At 38.0% G+C, this 19,051-nt stretch overlaps 6 protein-coding genes across 6 annotated transcripts; 5 read left to right on the forward strand and 1 right to left on the reverse strand.

Moving 5' to 3' along the window:
* Positions 1-1,208: 1,208 nt before the first annotated feature.
* Positions 1,209-2,228, forward strand: Cbr-grl-10 (the record flags this gene model as incomplete). The annotated part of the gene is made up of 3 exons (XM_002635550.1): positions 1,209-1,475; positions 1,628-1,984; positions 2,028-2,228. The coding sequence occupies 3 exons, from the start codon at positions 1,209-1,211 to the stop codon at positions 2,226-2,228; spliced, it is 825 nt and encodes a 274-aa protein (XP_002635596.1).
* A 135-nt stretch (positions 2,229-2,363) lies between these two features.
* Cbr-rpl-39 lies at positions 2,364-2,658 on the reverse strand (the record flags this gene model as incomplete). The annotated part of the gene is made up of 2 exons (XM_002635551.1): positions 2,364-2,417; positions 2,557-2,658. The coding sequence occupies 2 exons, from the start codon at positions 2,656-2,658 to the stop codon at positions 2,364-2,366; spliced, it is 156 nt and encodes a 51-aa protein (XP_002635597.1).
* Positions 2,659-3,164: 506 nt separating this feature from the next.
* Cbr-rps-30 lies at positions 3,165-3,775 on the forward strand (the record flags this gene model as incomplete). Its single annotated transcript, XM_002635552.1, has 3 exons — positions 3,165-3,245; positions 3,315-3,444; positions 3,594-3,775. 3 exons carry the CDS (start codon positions 3,165-3,167, stop codon positions 3,773-3,775), a joined length of 393 nt encoding a protein of 130 aa, XP_002635598.1.
* A 149-nt stretch (positions 3,776-3,924) lies between these two features.
* CBG20588 lies at positions 3,925-4,704 on the forward strand (the record flags this gene model as incomplete). The annotated part of the gene is made up of 3 exons (XM_002635553.1): positions 3,925-4,223; positions 4,264-4,385; positions 4,565-4,704. The coding sequence occupies 3 exons, from the start codon at positions 3,925-3,927 to the stop codon at positions 4,702-4,704; spliced, it is 561 nt and encodes a 186-aa protein (XP_002635599.1).
* Positions 4,705-7,164: 2,460 nt separating this feature from the next.
* Positions 7,165-11,580, forward strand: Cbr-cyp-32A1 (the record flags this gene model as incomplete). The annotated part of the gene is made up of 6 exons (XM_045236692.1): positions 7,165-7,278; positions 7,329-7,553; positions 8,461-8,737; positions 8,784-8,980; positions 9,738-10,134; positions 11,207-11,580. 6 exons carry the CDS (start codon positions 7,165-7,167, stop codon positions 11,578-11,580), a joined length of 1,584 nt encoding a protein of 527 aa, XP_045097085.1.
* A 446-nt stretch (positions 11,581-12,026) lies between these two features.
* On the forward strand, positions 12,027-15,091 carry CBG20590 (the record flags this gene model as incomplete). Its single annotated transcript, XM_045236693.1, has 8 exons — positions 12,027-12,188; positions 12,951-12,994; positions 13,210-13,257; positions 13,305-13,487; positions 13,539-13,583; positions 13,668-13,719; positions 13,829-13,903; positions 14,843-15,091. The coding sequence occupies 8 exons, from the start codon at positions 12,027-12,029 to the stop codon at positions 15,089-15,091; spliced, it is 858 nt and encodes a 285-aa protein (XP_045097086.1).
* Between the last annotated feature and the right edge of the window lie 3,960 nt (positions 15,092-19,051).

Raw genomic sequence — 19,051 nt, forward strand, 5'->3', positions numbered from 1 at the left:
TTTCAGCAAAACTGTGCACGGTTTAGCGTTCTTGCCGATTTGTTTCTTGCGGATTTCAATTCTTGCCGATTTGTGCGATCTCGGTTCATCGGCGCCGGACAAGAATAATAGTGAAAAATTGACTAAAACGCAAAAAATCGAGATAATGAATCCGGCAAATAACATTTTTTTAGGTTACGGTAGTTATCGTTGTGAGACCTTCGGCCACAGCTCCGATATTTTCATGCTAGAATAATACACAAATATCAGTAGTAATAATAATAATATATTTATTTGCAATGAATGGGGGAAATCAATAGATAATTTGGCAAGAAATGGGACCTGTACAAATAAAAAAGTAAAATGACCAGACGGACCGACTAGAGTCCTGTAGGTCAAGTGGGAGGGATCAGAATATCATAAGGAATCGCTCCTACTCGCTTAGCAAACGCCTCAATAAAATACACCATTTTCTGAAATTTCAGACGTTTTTTCCTCGATTTCCGCAATTTCTATTAAATTTTTTATAAATTCTGGCCAATTTCTTCGTAAAATTCAAAATTCTCTCCTTGAAATCGGCTAAAAAAATGGTTTCTTTTTCAATTAAGCTCGGTTTTTCGGTTAAAAATGGATTCTAGAGATTTTTTCTAAATACCAGAAAATCATATTTCTACCAAAAAAAAGTCTAAATTTAGTTAGGAAAAATTCCACAAAAATTTGCGAAACATTCACAGATTTCGCTTTGCATGCATTTTAATATAAAATCGGAAAAGTTCAAAATTCAGAAGAAGCAAACAACATTCACCAAGATAAATTATCGAACATCACCTGACACAATCACAAAAAACCTGTCGAAAATCCCGAGGAAAATCGGAAAAACCCAAAAAACAGGGATAGTTTGTCGGTCCATTGATCAGATATCACAATATTGCGCATCTCGTTTTACCTAAAACATCCCGAAATTTTCGATTAGCCAACGCAACCGCTTGAAACGCTTGCGCCGAGAAAGGAGATGATTGATACCCAATGAAGCCGATGCCATCGGAGGCGAAGAAGGCAAGAAGCAAGTTCCAATCGAGATGGGCGGTCTTGTCTTTTTTCTTACGTGATTTCCTCTCCCCCATCGGATGCATTTTTCGCCACTTCTTCTGGATAATTTTCCTCGTTTTCCCTCTCTCGTATTGTGTCGAGAGGACACAGCACATCGTGTTTCCCACTTCACCTAAAAAATGAGACATTCTGTGACCCTTTTTATTCTCTTGACCTCCTCCTCTGTAAATGGCTTCTTCTTCGGAGCCGCTGGTGGTGGTGGAGCTTGCGGATGCTCACAACCACCGGCTTGTCCCCCTCCGCCACCTCCATGTGGAGCACACCGAGCAGTAGCAAGAGGGGCCAAAACTAGGTCATTTGATCAGCCGATTACAGCTGGTTATCAACCGAATTATGCAACAAATCCAGGACCTCAAGTGTATACAGTTCCCGATGAACTTGATCTGGTGGGTTCCTTTTTTTTATCGTTTTGTTAGATCAAGAACTAGTTAACAAGCTAGTTGGATAACTTAGGCAATATACAAACATCTTATCTCTAGCAATACATTATGCAATCCAACCGACACTAATTGGACTTGTTCTTTATAAAATTCTTTAGAGAGCCGCCGCGTTCGGAGTGCCGATTCAACCGCAGCCCCAATACTCGATCTTCGACGTTTTGCATAATTTGGGTGAAAGTCGCGATAGTCCGGCACAGCAGTTGGTCGTCGCTGACGGAAGTACGAATACTGATTACTTCCCGAAAGAAAACGATGAGGACTTGACGGTGTCCGAGATGACAGGAAGCGGTGGATGGTATAGGGCGAAGGAGATTCGTAGAGCGCCAGCTGAGCCGACGGTTCATGTGCATCGTGATGGTTCCGTGGAGAGTACAACGCTGGGAAGCGTTGCGACTGAAGAATCTTTCGATAAAAACAAATGCAGCAGTGCAGTTCTGCGCAAGCTCATGCTTGAAGTAGGTTGTTTTTTATAACTGAAATAAGTAGAAATTTTTTCAGGAAATTACTGATAGCTCCGCCGAGTCTAAAAGAAACATCAACGTCGCCGCTGAAGGAAAGTTCGGAGGAAATGTTGACGTTATTTGCTCCAGAGGACACTTTTCTTACATTTTCACCTCAAATCTCTATTGCGAAGTTTCAAAAGGGCTTACGACATGCATCGCCTTCCGTCAATCCGACAAAGTTAGAAGGAGAAAATAAGTTCCTTACTCTGACCTCCATGTATATTTTAATAATTGTAATCAAATCGACGTCTTCTCAATAAAGACTTTTATTGAAAAATGAACAACAGATAGGGCGAAAGGTGTCGGGAAGATCCGTGGACCGATCAGCAGCTTAGAGCTTCAGCTTGGTGCGTCTCCAGTGACGTCTCTTGGCGTTGTACTTCATCTGCAAGCATTAAAGAATTTATTAACTGCATTGGCAACAAGTTTGAGAGTATTCTTATCAATTTTAAGGTCCGCCGTTCTCATTCAATCTTTGGCCATGTTTCGAAATTCCCTATAACGTAAATCGAGAAAAAACTTACGGTGTTTCCGGTCTTCATGCGGACCCACTGTGGCATTGGGCGATTTTGCTTCTGCTTCTTAGCAAGCTTGCGCTTGATGAACGACTTCTTCAAGGCAGACATTACCTAAAAACATGAATTTCAATATGAAAAATTAATTTTCGATAAGGAAACGGATTTTTAGCGAGAAGATAGTGACAAAATATACTGGAAATGCATCAGATTGCTATAAATTTCGTAAATTTTCATAATCTCACACGAAAACTTGAAAAATTCAGCTTAAAATTTGAAAAAAGTACGGAAACAAATTTTAGGACTCGCGAGAAAAAAGCCGAGGCAGCAAAATAGAAAGGGAGAAAGCGCATTTTCGCTGCGAGACCCGCCGTTTGGCTGCGTACTCGGCTGAGTATTCAACGCTTAACTGTGCCGGCGCGTCTCGCCGCATTTTCTCCCGCTTTTTTTCGAGTTTTCAATCGTTTTTCGCCAATTTTTCTGAAATTTCCATTAATTTTGACAAAAAAACAAAGTAAAAATCGAATTTTCAAGTTTTTTTCCATAGCTTGTGACCTGCTTTTACCCAACTTGTTCCATGTTTTTTCGACTAAATTATTGATTTTCCGATTTTCAGGATGCAGATCTTCCTTCTGGGCCTTGACAACACCACGCACACGCTTGACGTGGATGCTTCCACCACCCTCTCCGCTATCAAGGTGAGTAGCTTTTTTCTGATGGCTAATCAGCATTATTGTGAAATTTTTTTCAAAAAATCAGTTTTTCAGGGAGTGATCGGAGCCGGACAAGAGTTCTCCATCTCCTACGGATCCAAGGTCCTCAGCGAGGAGCTTACTCTCGGAGAATGCGAAATTGAGAACCTCTCCACCCTTTCCGTCAACGGAAGACTTCTCGGAGGTGAGAAATTTTGAGTTTAGAAAAAGTCTATAAAGTGATTTGATAACAGAATTTCGTTTTTCCATTCTTTAATAGAGAATAAAATAACATTCGTAATACGGAATACTACCAAATCGTGATGACTGAAAATAACGATTATTATTTTTCAGGAAAGGTCCACGGATCCCTCGCTCGTGCCGGAAAGGTTCGCGCTCAAACCCCAAAGGTTGACAAGCAGGACAAGAAGAAGAAGAAGCGCGGACGTGCATTCCGTCGTATCCAATACACCCGCCGCTACGTCAACGTCGCCACCGGGCCAGGAAAGAAGCGCGGACCAAACTCCAACTCCTAAACACCAGCGTTGTTGTTTTTCAAATAAATTGTTAATTTTTTGAAAAGTGTTCACATAAATAAATCCTCCGCGTTGATTCGCACCGTTCTAGTTACATAATACATCTATCAGTTGATACTCCGTCTCGCAAGCTAATGCTCTTCTTGAAGATGTCTGAAGAACTATTACAAAAGTTTTTAACATCAATCGAGCAAGAAGACGGAATCGTAGAAGCCGGAAAGAAGAAAAAGAACAAGAATGCGGTGAGAAGAGAGAATGTGAAGAACATCCTCCATGCAGCTTCAAAAGGACAAGTTCAACTCTCAGTCGAAGAGAGCTACATCGTACAGAAGCCCAGCACTTCGAAAGGCTCCGATTATATTGACGATCGATTGGCATCGAAAGGATTCTCTTTGATCGATCAAGCACGCTCATTCAAGCCAAAAGATCTCAAGAAGAGGAATTTGAAGTGAGAGAGATTTATTGGAAAGTTGAAACCCTTTTTTTAGGTACATGAAATTTCAAGAGGGTCGTCGTCTGGATCCTAAAAAAGGACGAGTTTTAGTGCAAGCACATATGAAGACGAAAGCAGATTTGAAAGGTCTTCGGAAAGAAAAACAAAAGGTCATCGGTATGTTCTATTTTTTCAAAATTGGTAATCGAAAAATGTTTAACCGCGTTGTGGCGGATAGTCTTGGGCAGAATTTTGAGAAATTCAGCTCAAACAAGCCACGTGGCGCAGTGCCTTTTCGATGAATCAAGAAAAATCCGCAAAGAAGATAACCGTTTTTCAATCAGAATTTTTTGCAGGAGTAAAAGAGCCACGTCGTCTGTTGCCGGGCCAAAAGAAGAAGGAGAAGAACAAGAGTGTGTTCAGTGATGCGGATTTCGCTCAAGTCGCCCACGTTGCCAAGAGAATCAACTCGATGTCGGATCACTCATTCCTCTAAAGTTGTCTTACTCGTTTCGTTTTTTTGTTGATTTTTGATTGTTTCGTTGTTTCACTTTTGCCGTATCACATGTATTCTTAATTTGAAGATTTCTTCAATATTATTCAGAGCTCTATTCAATTTTTAGATGGATTTTCAGACAGGCATCGCCCCCGTCTCCGCTCAGTTACGAGCTCTTGGGCGCTTGAAAATTCGAAAACTGATCGAAAAAAAAATGTGAAAGAAACTTCTAAAAATTTTAGCATTAGATGCTAAGATTATCAAAATTTTGAAGAGGTTTATCGTTTAAAACTGGTTTGGAATTTCAGAAAAAGTTGAGACAGCTTCAGAATATGTTGCTTCTCTTAACAGATCCGATGCTTTGTACCAATGTAACAACCTTGGCTCGAATCTTTGACCCGGATCCGCCGACGGCAATTCTTGAATATAACTATTTCTAGAAATTTTGAAAAAATCCGAATCCCTCTCGAACGTTGTCACTTCATGTTTCTTTCCTCGAGAAAGGATTCCCTTCTTCCCAAACCATCAAAGCAAAGTTCATACATTTCGACGTCGTAGCTACTATTCTACCCAATTACTGAAGGCTACAACACAATCAACCATCCTCAATAAAAATCAGAGGAGAACCAAACGATCAGTAATTCCGATTTTTGAAGGTTGCCAGTGATTTTTCACCGCCCGCGCAAGTCAGAAAATTCAATCAGAAAAACGAATGATGTCTCTCATGGAAGTCCACCCGAATAGTCAAATTTCAGCTTTATTATCTCGGTTTCTATGAGAGATAAAAAATCTGTCAACTGATAAAACTGTTTATCATATTATCACTTATCTTTTATCAGTTGACAGATTTTTTATATCTCTTAGGGGAACCGAGATAATTGATGTCAAAGTTGACGGTTAGAGTGGGCTTCACCACACCTCAGCTATAAAAGGATATTTTGTTTTTATTTTTCAAATCTCTCTGATATTATCAATAGAGCGAACTTGACATGATTCGATCTCGTATGTCTGAATTAGGTGTTTGTGGAACTCAGAACAAATCAGACAAGTGCATGTTTTCGTTCGACGAACTTTGGAAGTACGTCATTTTGAGAACTTTTGTTGTGGTATAAATCAGCAGATCTGAAGTTTGAGAAGATTATCTCGGTTCCCATAAGAGATATCAATAATCTGCCAACTTATAAAATGTTTATCATATTGTGAGCAATATTTTATTAGTTGACCACTTTTTGATATCTTTTTTAGGAACCGAGATAATTGAGCTACACGGTCGCACCCTACTGATCGACAGCCACCACAGTTCTATTCCTTCAGGCTGAATTATCTCGGTATCTGTAAAAGACAACAAAAAGTGTCCAACTAATGAAATGTTTATCATGTCGTGAACAATATTTCCATAGTGGATCACTTTCTGATATCTCTCATAGAAACCGAGATAATTGAGGTACGCGGTCGCACCCTACTGACCGACTGCCGCTCCAGCGTTTTTTCTTTAAGCTTAATTATCTCGATTCCTATGGGAGACAACAAAAATTTGCCAATTAATAAAATGTTCATCATATTGTGAGCAATGTTTTGTTGGTTGACAACTTTTTGATATCTCTTACAGTAACCGAGATATATAGTCTCAAAGTAGGGTGGGTCTCTTAGAACCAATTCGGTAGCAATTTTTCTTGGAAGGTTTCATCTGGGGCTTTTTACCTATTTCAGAACATTTTTTAGATTGAATCGATTGTTTGACGTGTGTCGAAAAATGATTCTAAAGACTTGAAGACGTTTGTAAAGGAGAATACGTCAGACGAAACAAATATTTTTTTTCATTTGTGTGTGTGCGTGTAATTGTAAACAAATAAATATCGATGGGGTCATCATCACTACAGAAGGTAGTTTTGTACAAAACTAAACTGACTGATAGTGAGTAGCTGTAAGAATCTGACTGATAATAAATTTATCTGAAACCCATTACCCCTGACCCCCCTCTCTTTGTCTCTCTCTGTCTAATTCCTCTCAATTCGCTGAAAAGAACAAAACCTTTCTTTTTCATTTTTGTCTCTTTTATCAGTCTGTTGACCAAATCTTGCCATCCTTCTTCCGCGTGACAAATCTCTTGTTTCTTGTAGGTAACAAAGTTAGTTTTTTTGATGATTATCACACAGTATGTGACTAACTCTACTGACCATCTTTTTCCTTTTTCCGCTTTAAAATAAAATTACAATTAAAGGAGGCCAGACAGCAAAAAAAAAGTTTTCCTGAGATTTTGCATAGAGAACCCCCATGAGGGGTTGAACTCATGACAGGCAGCTCAGGGGTACAGCGCCGCTACCGGCTGAGCTACGGGGGCGCGAAGGCGCCTGACGACCGATGGTCTACATAAGCGCGGCGCGATTTCGTCCCCCGAACTGTCCCCGAAATTTTTGCTGTCTCGCCTCCTTTAAAAAAAATAAATTTCAGTACAGCACAATGATCATCGTTTTTGCTATAATCATCGGCTATGCCATTTATCTATTCGTTGTGAATTTTCCACAAATTCTGGAGCTATGGAGAGTGAACCGAAAATGTGCACAGAATCTTAGTGTGAGTGATTTTTTAGAGATTCTGAAAATCACAAAACCCAAAAAATTCAGATGGTAATGGGACCCCCCTCTCTTCCACTAGTGGGATCCGCTCATTTGTTCAAATGGCACCCCTATGATTTCACATTTCAAATGGAGCAATGGGCTCAGAAATATCTATTCAGTAGAGCTAAATATGGGGAGATTGCTGCGCCAAACAATGAGGTTGATGGGATAATGCTGTTGTGGATTGGTCCTGTGCCAATTGTCTTTTTGGGGATGTCAGAATGTATTCGAGTAGGTTTGCTTTTAACTTTGATCCAATTTATTTCGGTTCCTGTAAGAGATATCAAAAAGTTGTCAACTAATAATAAATTGTTGATATTATGATAAACATTTTATCATTTTACAGATTTTTGATATCTTTTACAGGAACCGAGATAATAAAGCTCAAAGTGCATGTAACGTAAAACCTGCAAAAAGGGTATCTTAACTTTGACCCAATTTATCTCGCTTTCTGTTAAATATTTCAAAAAAGTTTTAACTGGCAAATTGTTTATCATAATGTCAACAATATACTGTTAGTTGACATTTTTTTAATATCTTGTACAGGAAGCGAGATGAATTGAGCTCAAAGTTAACAGTTTGGGCATTTATGCATGTTTTCAAAAATTTGGGAAATCCTGAATTATGGGAATTTCTGAGTTTTTGAACTTTCTGAAGTTTAAGAATTTAAGATCTTTCAAAATATTTGAATTTTTCGGATGTTCAGAGCTATTGGAATTCCAAAATGTTTGGATTTTCACAGTTTTCTGAATTTTTTGAATTTTTTGGAATTTTTTGAAATTTTCGAATGTCTCTACTTATTTTTTGTTCTGAATTTATCAATTTAAAGCTTTCAAACAGTTTTAAAATTATTGAAAAAATCTCTAATAAAATTGCACTCCAGAGGTCCAATTTTAAGCCAATTTATCTCGGTTGCTGTGAAAGATAGCAAGCATTTGCCAACTGATAAATTATTCATCCTAATATCAACATTTTATCAGTTGACAAATTTTTGATAGCTATAATAGGAACCGAGATAATTGAGCTCAAAGTTCAACTAGTTCTATTAAATAACTTATGATTGCATAAATTTTAACAAACAAGAGCTCTCAAATGTTTTGAATTTGGCGCCAAAAATATTAGGAAACCTGAATTCCAGCCAGTGCTCGAAAGCAATACCAACATCTCCAAACCGAGTCAATACGACAAAATGAGCGAATGGATTGGCACTGGCCTACTAACAAGCACCCACGAGAAATGGTTCCATAGACGAAAGATGCTGACACCGACATTCCATTTCAGTATCATTCAAGATTATTTCCCAATTTTTGCTAGACACGCAGAAGTTCTTGTCGAGGCAGTGGAGCCACATGTGGATGGCGATTTCTTTGATGGTTTCCCGTATTTCAAGAGATGTACACTGGATATTATTTGTGGTGAGATTTAATAATTTTTGCGGGATTTTGAAAAATGTGCTTCTAGAAACTGCTATGGGAATTCAAGTGAACGCCCAACTCGGCCAGAATAACGAATATGTTCATGCAGTGAAAAGAATCTCAGAGATCACTTGGAATCATATGAAGTTCCCATGGCTTTGGTTGAAACCAATTTGGTACTTGACGGGTCTTGGATTTGAGTTTGATCGAAATGTGAAATTGACCAATGATTTTGTGAGAATGGTAAGATAACTTATCGTAAATGGTTGCTCGAAAGCTCACTTATCTCGGTTCCTGTGCAAGATATCAAAAAATTGTCAACTGGCAAAATGTTTTTTATAATATCACCAATATTTTATTAGTTTACAAATTTTTGATTGCTCTTAAAGGAAGCGAGATAATTAATCTCAAAGTGCAGGGGCTCAATTTGAGCATAAAACTCAAAAAATACTGTCAACTTTGAGTTCATTTATCTCGGCTCCTATAAAAGATGTCAAAAATCTGTCAATTGAAAAAATATTGGTTATAATATGATAAGTAATTTATCAATTGACGAATATTTGTTACCTTTTATAGCAAGCGAGATAATTGAGCTCAAAGTACAGGGGCTCAATTTGAGCATAAATACTCCAAAAATACCGTAAACTCGGTTCCTAGGAGAGATATTAAAAATGTGTCAAATAATAAAATATTGGTGATATTATGATGAATGTTTTATCAATTGACAGATTTTTGGTATCTCTCATAGGAACCGAGATAATTGAGTTTTTAGTGCAGCGTTTGTAACCGTAAACACTTTAACACAACCCCACCCATACCGTCAACTTTGAGCTCAATTATCTCGGTTCTCATAAGAAATACCAAAAGTTTGTTAATTGAGAAAATATTTATTATAATATCACTAAAATTTTACCAGTTCACAGATTCTTGATAGCTCTTAAAGGAAGCGAGATAATTGAGCTAGAAGTGCGCATACAGAATCTCACGAATAATTTTTCAGGTTATCCATGATCGAAAAGAGTTGCTGAAAGAGGAGAATGAGGAGAATAGCAGGAAAAGAAAAGCATTTTTGGATCTTCTCCTTACAATTCAAAAAGAAAAAGGAACACTGTCAGATGAAGATATTCGTGAAGAAGTGGACACTTTCATGTTCGAAGGGCATGACACCACGTCAAGTGGAATCGGATTCACGATTCTCTGGCTCGGCTTCAATCCAGAGTGTCAGAAGAAACTCCATCAAGAACTCGATGAAGTTTTTGGATTCGCCTCTGATCAAACTCCAACCATGGATGATATCAAAAAGTGTAGCTATCTGGAAAAGTGTATCAAGGAATCGCTAAGAATGTTCCCATCGGTTCCTCTAATTGCACGTCGTCTATCAGAAGACGTCACGATTGGTGAGTAGTGTTTACTTTCTATTTTTTTTGATGATTTTGATGGTCAATGGTCAGATAAGGATGCCTGTGAGGTTAGAAGTACGTAGAAGATTTGATTAGTTGAACCTTCGGCGAGGAATTGCATCTTTAATGGTCAAACCAGTTACGTAGGATTGTATGTAATTTGATCGCAATGTTTGAACTGTTTTTTGGGCGGTTTCGAAAGTTCTAGAGAACATTTTTTTTTGCAAAAAAAAAGTTAGAGAACCGGTTCTTGAAAAGTGGAAAATAGGGAAATTTGCAAGGTCGGGTAGGAACGGAAACGGGGAAAAATCAAAGTTACTTTGAGCTTGATTATCTCGGTTACTGTAACAGATATCAAAAAATGTTCAACTGATAAATTGTTTATCATAACATAATGAATATTTTATCATTTGACTGATTTTTGATATCTCTCATAGGAACCGAGATCATTGACCTGAAAATAAACGGTGGGCTGGATAGCCGATCTTCGAAAAATTCCTCATGAAAACTTACTTTTTTCTAGTTTCAGAAGTTAAAATATTTCAAAAATTCGAACATTTATAAAACTTCAAAATTCCAAAAATTTCAAATTTTCAAAATTCAAAATGTCCAATTTCAAATTGTAAAAAACTTCAAAAGTTCAAAAATTTCAAAAACAAATTTCGGAAAATTTCAAGTTTCATATTCTCAAAGTTTCAGAATCCGATTCTCACTAAACCGTTTTAGAACCAATTTTTTGGTTTTCCAGACTTTCCCTTTGAAAAATTTTAATTGATAAAATTGATCTACCTCAAAACCTGTAATAAAATAATACCCTAATTTTGAGCCAACTTTTCTCGTTTCCTGTGAAAGATGTCAAAATTTTGTCAACTGTCAAAATATTTATCATGTTATCAAAAACATGTTATCAGTTGACTATTTTTTGATGCCTTTCACAGGAGCCGAGATAATTGAGCTCAAAGTCCACCATCGATTTTGGAGTCATTTTTATAACTATAATTTGGAAAAATCCTATTTTAAAAAAGTGTCCACAATTAAAACAAAAATGATTACAACGTTTTTTTTTCAGACCACCCCAGCGGCCAAAAAATAGTCCTCCCGGCAGGCCTAGCCGCATGTGTCTCCCCCATCGCGGCCGCCCGTGATCCACGTGCCTACCCGGACCCGGACCGCTTCAACCCCAACAACTTTGACATCGACGCAATAGCTGGAAGAGATCCCTACGCATATATTCCATTCTCAGCTGGCCCTCGAAACTGCATCGGTCAGAAGTTTGCAATCCTTGAAGAGAAAACAGTGTTATCCACATTTTTCCGAAAATTCGAGGTGGAAAGTTTGCAAACCGAAGAGAACCTTCGGCCGATTCCAGAGCTGATTTTGAGACCCTATAACGGAATTCGAATCAAAATTAAACGACGGGAAGCCGATTTTGTAGTTTATTGATTGTCTCGAAAACTTTGAATTGTACATTAAACTTTATATTTTTCAATTGAACTATAACGATGTGATGAATGAAACATTCTTATTTCTCAAAAAAAGAATTTTCTCAAAATTGTCCCTCCTTTGTCTCCATTGATTGATAGATGGGGTTGTCTTCTCGAACTACTGAAACCTACACCTTCTGAATGAAGAATATATGAGACGCCGCAGAGATGATAACCCGTTTTTAGGTACTCTCACCAACCCCTTATAAAGGTTACAACGTGAAGAGAGGAAGGAGAAGAAGAAGCTGGAACCTCGCATCATATTCTGAAGAAGACGTGCTGTCTGAATCTGTTTTTTTTTGATTATTTCAGACCACACAACTTGTTACCTTGATCTATCTTTTATTGGTTCTATGAATCCTTTGATCCTTAAAAGTTGCTATGATCCTTTGAATTTCAGCCAGAATGCGTCGCTCAATCGCTGTCCTCTCTGTCCTATTGGTTTCTCAGACTTCTGCATTCCTTTTTGGTGGCGGATGCTGTCAAGCTCCAGTTATGCAATCCCCATGTTGTGGAGGAGCCACAAGTTGGGCCTATGCACCGCCCCAGGTTATTGGATATGAGAGAGTGAGTTTTATAATGATTGTGAAATTTCCCACAAAACTGTGTAACTTCAATTGCTCTAGCTAGAAATTGAAGCGAGTTATGCGCCCTTTTAGTTGGACCTTTGAAAAGTTACACCTTTAAAGTTTAGTCTAACTTAGCCCAAGGTTAAAGGCACATAACTAGTTTCAATTTTGAGCTAAAGAAATGAAATTTACACTATTTTATAGGAAATTTTAAGAGCATCAAAACGGTATAAAATGTCAAAAACCCAAAATGGAAAAAGAAGTGCTAGCTTACTTTAAAGACGCGTATCTCAAACACTACCTCAAGTTATTGGATATGAGAGAGTCAGTCCAACTTTAAAGACGCATAACTCGCTTGGATGGTGAGCTAGAGAAATGAAAGTTATTTAATCTTGCAGGAAATTTCTAGAGAATTCTAACCATATAAAATATTATCAACTTGAAAACAGAGAGAAACGCGCTCGGTGAATTTAAAAGTGCATACCGTACTTCCTCCAATAGAAGCCTACCCAAACAGTCATCTTTGAGTTCAATTATCTCGATTTCTGTGTAAGATATCAAAAACTTGTCAACTGTTAAATTGTTTACCATAATGTCATCAACATTTTATTAGTTGACATAATTTTGATATCTTTCACAGAAATCGAGATAATTAAGCTCAAAGTTGACGAAATTCCAAATACCTCCTGAGCTCGGGTCTGAAAAAATTTCAGATGCTGAAAGCCTGTGAAGTTTCAGAGCAACACATTTATTTTTACAGATTCCATTGTACGCTAAAGTCCCAATGCCTGCACCACCAACCTAGTAAGTTTCGTTTCTCTCGATTTTTCGGTAACACTAATCTTTGACTTGGCTGGAGTCTCCTCTGAACCTTAAACCCAGAACTCATAACTTAAGTAATCCATTCCAAGTTGGACTTCCAACACCCCTGAACCTTATATCCTTATATTAGAGGACATAACTTCAGTCATAACTCGTGTGAAGTTATCTAATCAACCGTTCTGATCCTAACCTTTCAGCCTTGTCCGCTCGAGACCCGTGGTCCAGCGTGTTGTCCAATCCGAACCGTAAGTCCTCTCTAAAAACTCTGTATTATATGTTTCTAACCTCTCAGTTATTATCCACCACCACCACCACCACCACCACTTGCCCCACCAGTTTATCAGCCTCAACCATCCTACCCAGCGCCAATGGATAATTTTGCAAGTGGTCCACAATCAGCTATCACTTCAGTATCTAACCGAATCCCCTCTGTTATCCCACCTCCACAGGACAGATATGACGATGGGGATGTGATGTATGGAATTTCATAAGAAGAATTTATTTTTGTACTAACCCAATTTTTCAGAGTGATTGAGACGGATGACAATAGAAGACGAAGAATGTCAAAGTTGTAGGTTTATTACACATAACAAATTTTCATCTAGCAGAAATCATAGAAATATCAGCTTATAAGCATTTTCTCTCTTATTTTCAGCGTTCAACCTCCGCCACAAGGCTACGTATCGCAACCCGTCGCCCCGCCACAGGTACTTTACACTTATATAAGACACCGATAATCTCATCTCGTTTTTGATGAGGGGGTGTATTAGCATTTTTACACATCAACATGAAATGACAACAAGTGGTTTTTTGTAGGGATACCAACAAGGGCCACCACCACAACAGCCACAAGGATATATGGGACAGGTTGAACAGGGAATCGAGGTGACGGTATGTTTGAAATGCGATCAAATAAGAAAATACCGTAACCACTCTAATAGAAGAGCACCTACTCTGAGCTCATATATGTCCGTACCTGTAAAAAATATTTAAAAAAAAAGTTTTTCTTTAAGCCAATTTATCTCGGTTTCTGTGAAAGATATCAAAAAGTTGTCAACTGATAAATTGTTTATCATAATTTCACAAACATGTTGTCAATTGACACATTTTTGATATCTCTTATTGGAACCGAAATAATTGAGCTCAAACTTGACATTCGAAATTTACCGAAAACTTGGAATTATAGGCTTTACGATAACCCCGTTTGATTTTATTTTTGAGTGGAGGAACGAGAAGGTTCCTGAATCTAGATTTCCAAGAAGGAATCAGGAAGCTGAAAGTTTCAAAAACTCCTAATCCACAAAGCTTTTTGGCTGACGTACAAACCAAAAGTTCAGTAATCAGCAGGTGAAATCATTATCGCTAAAAATAGAAGGCTGAAATTTTTTACAATTTTTTTTCGTAGATCAAGACACAATGGATTTCGTAATCTCTTTTAAAGGTTTGCATAAAAACTGGACCTGATCCAAAAGTGCTGTAAACCCTGTAATAGAAGGGCACCCTAACATTTAAAATCTCTACTAGAGATGTACCCCAAGCACCCAACTTTGAGCCAATTTATCTCGGTTTCTGTTAAAGATATGAAAAGGTTGTCAACTGATAAATTATTTATCATAGTGTTTATTTATCACAGAAACGTTTTACCAGTTTACACATTTTTGATAGCTCGCATAGGAACTGAGATAATTGAGCTCAGTGCGGGTGCAGGGCGATGGTCTACATTAAAGGGGTCCCTAATTTTCAGAGTGTAGGGTGCCCTTCTTTTAGAGTGTTCACGGGAAACGGAGAATTCAAATATGGGCTTTAGAATTCAAAGATAAATTCTTCCAGCCCGACCAAATCAACTCTGGCTACCAACCACACCAAGGAGAAGCTCAGGCTCAATTCTCGAGCTCCCAGGGACAATTCGCCCAGTCTCAGGGCCAATTTGCCCAAGGACCACAAGGACAATTCGATGGAGCCGCTTCTGACATCGCCTCCCAATCCACCGGACTTGTCCAATCTGTTGCCAACAACGCCGCCTTCGAATCGGCCGGAATTGCTCCAAGCGCTAGACGTCTTCGCAAATTCAAGAACTAAAAGAACTATAGAGTTGTATTGATGTATCCTGTTGTTAGTATTTTTTCTCAAGGCATATTACCTCCATTCTCTCTGCTCAAGTGTTGTTTTGTGTACATATAATGAACGTTCAAAAATCCTTATTCTTGAAATCAAAACCTTTCCAAAAAAGGCAGCTGATAAGAATAAAAATCAGCTGTTGCTTGCCACCCTCACCACAACGTCGTCGTTTTCAGAGACCCATCTCTCTCACACTGCTTCTGACGTGACGTCGTCGTCATTAGTAATTCAGAGAAGGGTCTTTTGACGTCCTCCCAGAAATTTTTCTCTTTTTTTATGTATACCTTACCTGTCTATCCATTTTTTAATTCAAAACGAAAATTTATTCGTTCCGGAGAAACACACGAAGGTGATAGCGTGACTAAATTTAGTAATAGCTAGGTTGAGTAAGTTGGCCTGTGAAAAATATATTTAACTGAAGAAATAACAAATGATGACATATTTTTTGAAATATGCTTCTTTTTTTTCAAATGGGGGGATTACGGTAGCTGATGATTTTTGATGATTTCTGAAGCTTGTATGATTCAGGCGGGATCAGATCTGAGCAAAACGTCATTGTTTTTAGAAGGCGTGTGCAGGAAGAAGAACAATGAAAATTTTCATTTGAACTTTAAAATTTTCAATCCTTTTTCATCAAATCCGGGAGTATAAAAGAAAAAAAGGAAACCAATGAGATTATAACATCTTGTTTTCTGGATTTGTGTATGTTCAGTTTTTTTCAGAATATTCATTTTCCCACTGATCATACTGCCAAATTGTTACCATACGTTTTTATACCTCTAACAGATGGAAGGCTGTGCCAAACGATGGTCGACCGCGGCCGGTCGTGGCAGTCTTGAATAGAATGACCCTTTGAACTTTGAGCCAGTTAATCTCGGTTTCTGTAGAAGATATCAAAAAGTGGTCAACTGACAAAAAACTGATATTATGATAAACATTTTGTTAGTTAACCACTTTTTGATATCTTTCACCAAAACCAAGATAAACCAGTTTAAAGTTAAAGTTACTTGAGATACGACAATGCAGGAACGTCTTCCCACTATTAAGTTTGACCCAGTTTATCTGGGTTACTGTAAGAGATATCAAAATGAAGTTAACTGGCAATATCTGACAAAATGTTTATCATAATATTAGCCACATTTTATCAATTGATTACTTCTTGGTATTTTTAACAGGGACCGAAATAAATTGGGCCAAAGTTGACGGTCAGGATGCTATTTTTTTTCATTAAAACGTCTAATACTTGAGTCAATTTATCTCAGTTTCCGTAGAAAATATGAAAAAGTGGTTGACTGATAAAATGTTTATCATAATATCATCCATTTTTTATCAGCTGATTACTTTTTGATATCTCTTGAATGAGCTGAGATATAGGGGCTCAAAGTGGACGGTCTGGATGCCATTTCTTATTAGAGCGTCTAATATTTGAGCCCATTTATCTGGATTTCAGTGAAAGATATCAAAAAGGTGTACACTAAAATAATGTTGCTGTTGTTATGATAAACCGACCGCCGCCAGCCGCGGCGCGGTTTTTATAGTCTTGCTCATTAACTGAAAAGTTACGTGATTTCTTGATTTTCAGAGGGTTCCCATTTCCGTGTTTTAGAGCTCCGAATTCCCACGACATCAAAAAATCCTTTTTTGATCCTAGAAATGATGTCAGTGAACCCCAAACACCCACTTCTTAGAATCCATTGTTCTCACCTTTTCAACTTTTTCTTATACATAATGATCCTGACCAACTACCTACGTCTTCAAAGGGAAACAAAAGAGAAAACGAAAAACTTCTCACACACTTTTTCATGATCTCGTTTTTCACCCACATCTATTTCCAATTCAAAAAAAAAACATTTTATTGGTCCTGGAGTACCTGAGGTCACGCAACTTCGTCGACCCATTTATGCGCATAATTTAAATGTCGTGGTGTGCGTTTCCGGAGAGAATCGACGTCGACTAAAATGGTCCATAAAACTTTTATCCTCTTCTTCCAACATCCAGCCAATTTTCGTGTCATTGTTCCTCTTCTATTTAATTGTTCGTTTTTTTCTTACTTTGAGCTGTCTGCACTTTTCCCTTATTCTTCTTCTATATTTTTGCTTTACATTTTCCGTCGACGTCTTCTTGAAGTATTCGGAAACCAAGACATTTGTATTACTCACTATACTATTAGCTTCTAGTAATTGCAGACATTTAGAAACGAATAAAAAATTCGTACGTCTCCCCCAACCCCCGAATTTTCGATTTCAAAACAAGACATGGGGTATTCAGAAAATTGATGGATGGCTCATCATTCATAGAGGGGGTTGTACAGAAAAAGTGGGCGGGCCGAGTGTTCCGGATGAGGAGATATTGAAATACGGAAATGTTAGGGCTTTCAGTCAGTTATGTCGTTCAGTCTACTAGGGGGTGGGGGATGACTAGTACCTTCTCTTCTTTTGAATGTTATTAGTAAGTTTCTGATCTTCTCTCTCTTTCTGGGGATCCATGAGGTCCATGGATCTAGTATTCAAAGAATCTAGAATGAATATGAATTAGGTTTCTCTAGGATCTATTTGCTCTGGGGTTCATAGAAACACTAGGAATCCAGAGAACCTAGGAATCATAGGATCATAGGATCTGGGATTCCAAGAAGCTAGGAAGGATAAATAAACTCTAGGATGAATATCAATTAGGTTGCTCTAGGATCATAAATTCACAGAAATTAGGAACCCAAGGATCTATGATATATAAGGTCCAGGTTCTTTAGAATCTAGAAGATCACGGGCTTCACCGACAACTTCTGGTCGGAGGTTGGCCAGTTTGGGACCAGAACTTGGCTAATAGTTTCCAGTTTCTCGATTAGATTTGACACTAAATTGAAGGTGATAAGGCAGCTGAAGTTTTTGTTTCTGAAATTTTATAACTTTGTATTACATTGAAAATTATCCAAGATCCAGATAGCCTACGGCGTATGACCTATGGTAAAACCTGGACTTTTTGAAATCTACCGTATACCTATACTTTGATCAATTTTATCTCGGTTCCTGTGAGAGATATCAAACAGTTGTTAACAACTAAAATGTTTATCATAATATCAGGAACATATTGCCAGTTAACTTCTTTTTGATATCTCTTACAGTAACCCAGATAAACTGGGTCAAACTTAATAGTGGGAAGACGTTCCTGCATTGTCGTATCTCAAGTAACTTTAACTTTAAACTGGTTTATCTTGGTTTTGGTGAAAGATATCAAAAAGTGGTCAACTAACAAAATGTTTATCATAATATCAGTTTTGTCCAGTTGACCACTTTTTGATGTTTGCTACAGTAACCCAGATAATTTGTGTCAAACTTGACGCAGTTCTTGAGCCGCAGCTTTTTAGTTAAGGTGCTTCTAGGATGTGGCGGCCTAGAAGGTTCTGGATGGCTGAGCTTAACAGACGGTTTGCTCTATATCAGCTTATCTATGGTCCGGGACCGCGGCACAGCTATACGGTACCTCCATACCAAAACGTGCGTAGTAGACTCTCCTTTACTGACATCATCCACACCTAGACGGACCCTGTTTCCATGGACGACATCAAAAATTCTAATGTGACTTTTTGAAGGATACATGAAATATACAAACTTACGACGAATCATCAGAAACTTTACTATATTCTCTTTCTTTCTTTTTTTCTTTTGCTCGCTTCGTTGAACTTTTTAATGTCAATGGGGCCAAAAATGCTCCGGATATCCTCTACGAAACTTTTTCTGGACCCTTTCTCTTCCTCGATGCAATTCGATAATCGTGGAAACGGATCTCGCAAGATGTCGTTTTTTTCGCTTTTTAGTTTTACAAAACGAGTTTTTTCTTGGTTATCTATAGGCCATAATCGAAGCAAAACCCAAAATTAGGTTCCAACTCTCATAAAAACTGGCGTCATTCCCAAATTCCCCTCCT

Source organism: Caenorhabditis briggsae, assembly GCF_000004555.2.
Source record: "Caenorhabditis briggsae complete genome, chrV, whole genome shotgun sequence".
Lineage (NCBI taxonomy): Eukaryota > Metazoa > Nematoda > Chromadorea > Rhabditida > Rhabditidae > Caenorhabditis > Caenorhabditis briggsae.